General features: G+C 44.2%; 1 protein-coding gene across 1 annotated transcript; it reads left to right on the top strand.

Moving 5' to 3' along the window:
• Positions 1-151: 151 nt before the first annotated feature.
• On the top strand, positions 152-4,346 carry LOC122251571 (uncharacterized). Its single transcript, XM_043013600.2, has one exon. It carries the CDS (start codon positions 299-301, stop codon positions 1,502-1,504), a length of 1,206 nt encoding a protein of 401 aa, XP_042869534.1. The 5' UTR covers positions 152-298; the 3' UTR covers positions 1,505-4,346.
• The last annotated feature ends 654 nt before the right edge of the window (positions 4,347-5,000 follow it).

Here is a 5,000-nt window from a genome sequence, read left to right as displayed (position 1 = left end):
ATCTATGACAATAAGCAAAGACCTAAATTAATAGATACAGTTTACAAACACCGGATGCAAGATAATACAACTAGGAAGGCGATTTGTCCGGGCACTAGTTTCCGCGGCGGAGGAGTGCGGATCGCGCCCGCTGGTTGTTCAGGGAGCGAAACCATCTTGGAAAACAGTCATTCGGCTGCTATGACCGTGTTCAGACGTACAAGCAATCTTCATCCACGCGGTTGGCAGCGACGAACTTTGAGTGAGCAATTATCACCCTACTACCTTTGCACATAGCGACGAGTGTTGTTTGACATAGATGGCTAGCGCAGAAGTGTTGTTACCATCGCCCAGAGTAAACATGTTAGACTCGGTCGCATTGACTAGTGTTGACAACGTGGCTCTGCCCAGCATGTGCGGGCCGCACAGGGGCCTCCGCCGCCCCTCGGGCACGGCCGAGAGCGAGAGCGACTCCCCGCCCAGCAAGAAGAGCAAGAAGGCGCGGCGACGGAGGAAGAAGAGGCCGCGGCAGCGTGTCAGCGCCAACGGCCTAAGGACCAAGCCCGTGGCGCCGCTCAACACCACGCAGTTCCTGATGGCGGAGCACGACCAGCTGCAGGACACGGACATCGTGGTGGCCCGCCCGCGCCGCCACCGAGACTCCTCCTTGAGCCTCGACTCCGAGGACCAGGCCTACGACGAGTTCTATTCGTCTCCCGAGGACGAAGAGGAGTTCCTCACGCGCGAGTTCTGGACGGCCTACGAGGACGTGCACGCCGAGCGCCTCGACACCATGACGAAGGCACAGCTGGTGCAGGAGTACCTCGCCCTCGAAGAGAAGGTCGACCTCCTGGAGCGCCAGCTGCGTGCCGTGCGAGCGCGACACCGCCAGCGCCAGCAGGAGCAGGGCGCCGAGGACGAGGAGGAGGAAGACGAGGAGGACGTGGGCCCGGGCGAGGTGCTGGTGGACGAGGAGACGGCCGAGAAGATCTCCATCTTCCAGTCGGAGATCAGCACGCTGGAGACGGAGAACCGGCGCCTGCGGGAGGAGAACTTCAAGCTGCGCCGCTGCTCGTCGGCCAGGTCGTCCTCGTCGTCGTCCTCGTCGGGAGACTCGAGCAGCGACTCCAGCAGTAGTAGCAGCAGTGATTCGAGCAGTGATAGTGAGATGGAGGAGGACGAGAAGTCCCGAGCGCCGCAGGCCGTGACTACGAGTCCGACCACCTGTTTGTCCCCGACGAGTGGCGCCGCCCGCGAGGCGACGCCCGACACGAGCGCGCCCGCCGCCGCTGACACCTGTACGGCCGAGCGGGGGGCGCGGCTGCTCCCGCCGGAGGCCCGCCCCGACAGCGGCGTGGTGTGCGACGGCGGCGAGGTCGCCCTCACGAGCCAGGCCTCGTCGTTCACCACCCCGCCCGCTTCGCCGACGCTGGAGGACGACCCCAAGACCAAGGGCGAGGTGAGCGCGAGCATACCTGGGGACGGGGGGGTGGAGGCCGAGGTGTCGAGCACCACCGCGACGTAGACGAGGTGAAGTACTTTTTAAACCCTGTGGCACCACACGCCCACACACTTGATCTGTGATCTTAAACTGTGTAAGTCTAAGGAAGCGCATGGTGTATGGGCGGCCACTCGACGCGAAAGTCGCGGTTTGTCAAGAGAAAGAAGCGGGGCGGAGGGCGCCCTCGACCCCCCGCGGGCGCGAGTGTCGGCATCTTCCGGAAGGCGCACACGGGCGAGTGGCACGCGCCCCTCCCCCTCCCCCACCAGCTATCCTCCGAAAGCGTGCGTCTCCCACCGCAAGAAGTGACTGAAGAAGAACGAGAAGACGAGAGAGAGAGAAAGAAAGAAAGAAAGAAAGTGAGCGAGCGAGCGCGAGAGAGAAGAAAATAGTGTGTGTGCTCGTGAATGTGTGTGGTGGTGGTGGCGGCGGAGTTTGTGATGAGGGTGGGCGTTGAACACTACTTGAACCCCTCCCCTCCCCTCTCCCCCCTCCTGCAGGAGTGACAGCCGCGAACTTTTTTTGGCTTCCGCCCGGCCCATGTGTTTCGTCTCCTGTGACACTGCCCTCAGCGGCGGACAGACAGAGTTTATAGTCCTAGGGATTTACAAAGTCGATCTCTTTTATTGTTTATGGATGAAAGTGTTGAAGAGTTATTATTATTTTTTTTTCTTCTTACTTCTTCTTCTTCTCTTAGTGTCTATTTTACGGAGATATTGTATGTACGAAGTGTTAAAAAGGAGGTTAAAAGATTTGACTCGGTTTTCATTAGCGAGTTATCGTACACGAGATGTGTGAGAGTTAGTTGCCAGACACCGCTAGTTTCCAGATAACAGTCCGCCCACTAAGCCAGACAGACAGTTTTGCTTTCGTTATTTCTTACTTCACACAAATGTCTGTAGTTTGAAATTATAACCTATATTTCTTCTCAACTTCCTGTAACTGTCATTTATTTTATTTTTATTTCTGAGGAGTCCCTCTTTTTTCTGTATTCATTCAATCATTTCCAAGTCTCAAAAATACAGAAACTATCTTTCCAAAAATAGTTTCAACCCCTCAAACCAATGTCCATTATTATTTTCATTTTCAATTCAATTTCTTCCATACATATTTCGAAGAGTAAAAGAGGCGGCATTGTGTTTTTTTCACACTATTTTTTTTTTTTTTTCTTTTTTCTTTTTTCCTTTTCTTTTTTTCTTAATTGATCTTTAGGTGTTGAGTTCCATAGGACGAGAATTGTGTGCTCACTTGTATTTGTTAGATCTCGCGGACATATCTAGAAGCTAGTCATGGGTCAAATTCTAAAACTGCCACTTGAGTGAAGGGAATTTTATGCTAAATATTCCCCCTTTAACCCAAGTGGCTGGTTTTTGCCGTGGATTTGAACCACTCTATATATATATTTTTCATGAAGAGGAAAGATATATGCCAAGTTAACAGGATATTAAAAAAAAGGAATATATATATATGTATAGATGGATATATATATAAAAGATGATATATATATATAGTATTTTCTCATTTTTTTCGGTCATGGTTGGGCGTTCGTTTCTTGGCTGTGACTTGTGCTGGGGATGTATATGTATATATATATGTCCTAGCCAATAATGATGTGCTTTTTTGGCGCCCTTGAAATCACGTTAGACCTTTGTACTTTGGTTACTCTTTACGTGCAAATTTGATCCATATACAGTGATACCAAATAGGTATATTTTTCTTGGCATTTGTGTATACATTAAGAGAAATAATATCATGGAGCATTATGTACGGATCAGCATTTATTATCATTATTATCATTATTATTCCTGTTATTAGTAGTATTATCATTACCATTTGTATGTTTATTATTATTATTATTATTAATTTCTCTACATTTGTTATCACTAGATCTATTTCTATTATCATTATCATCTTTTAAGTTCGTGATTATCTTTGTTTTCTGTGACAACATTGGTATTACTTGCTTTACTCTTATGATTTTCTTTTACGGTTTATTGTAAATTGTAAACGTTTCCCGCTCACGTTTCATTGGCTTGTTCAATTGTGGATTCCACCAATCAGCGACTTGTCAAGCGAGGAGTGGGCGGGGCATGTGTCTATATTTATTATTATTATTACAATTATTATTATTTTTATTATAATCATTATTATAACTATTATTATTATTATTATATTATATTATTTTGTGTTAAGATTATGTCATTATTAATGGTTGATATTCTTGATTACTGTTAATGGTATTCATTTTCATTATTTTATATTTTTATTTTTTTTATTTGCAACATATCCTGTTGATGGCTGCGAGACACTATTAAGGCTAGAATTCTGACCAATAGGAGACGCTCTCAAAACTGTATTTTCAAACCAGTCCTTTCCTTGTCATGGTGATTGGCCAATCAGTCCCCACGATTCCTATTCCAGAGTTCTGTGCAGCGAGTACAAAATATCCATGATCTAGCCTAATGTGTTTTATTTTTTTAAGCAGAGTATTTGTTAGATAAATAAAATGAAGTGACAAAAAAAATATATATATGGATTTATTGAGGATATGAGTTTGAGAAGACTACATGGATTTCAAGTGAACGAAGAAGGAATATGAATGAGTACTTGGTTTAATTAATGGTGATATGATGACTACAAGAGTATTTTTTTTTTCTCTCCATCAATATGCAAGTGTACGGTTGAGATTGTTAAGATTAATAATGATAAGGAAAAAAAAAGTCGTACCTGAGGAAATATAATGAGATACTAACTCTTAATGGAATGTGATCTTTCCTTTTCAAAATGTTATGATGCTGTGCTTCCTAAGCGGAGACAAAAGATGTAAAACAAAGATTTTCCATAAATAAATGATCATTTTAATTTATGTTCGTACTTTATGTCCATACTTTTTGGGGTTGGGAATGGGGGTGGGGGACTGGGGAGGGGATAGGGGAGAGGGGGGATCGAAGAAAGATGGAAGTTATTAGCTGTTTTTTTTTTTTTTTTTTTTTTTAATGGGAATTTCTTCATACCTTCAATTAATTCTCAAGGATGCTATGCAAGAATATGATGATGAATAAGAGGAGTTATATATATATTTTTTTTTATCGATATTCAAGTTAGGCAATATACAGACACGCAATTGCATAGACAAAGAATCCCCAAATTATGAATTAATACAACTGATGATCCTTACATAGAAAAAAAAATCAAATGGGAAAATTATCGTCCGTAGAGCCTGTGGATTTTTTGTTTTTTTTTTTTTTCTTTTTTTTGGTAAAGTAAGGTTTGGTAATCCTAAACGTGTTAAATGGGGATTTACGACGTAATTATCACGATCAATTGAATCCTGCGTAAGATTGATTTTCATTATCCTTGAGGAGTTACAAGGTCTTAAATGAAATTAGAATGAAACGAAGGCAAATTGTTGCATATGATGAATTTGTGTTTAGATCAACATAACTGGGTGAGAAAGACGGAACTGAAGGATAACCAGATAAAACAAAAAGGGAAGAGAGAGAGAGATGACTGATTGAAA

The sequence above is a fragment of the Penaeus japonicus genome, unplaced genomic scaffold, assembly GCF_977035675.1.
Source record: "Penaeus japonicus unplaced genomic scaffold, GWHDUDI00000001_assembly GWHDUDI00000025, whole genome shotgun sequence".
NCBI lineage: Eukaryota > Metazoa > Arthropoda > Malacostraca > Decapoda > Penaeidae > Penaeus > Penaeus japonicus.
Note: the sequence above shows the minus strand (reverse complement) of the source record. Positions and strands in the feature narration are given on the sequence as shown.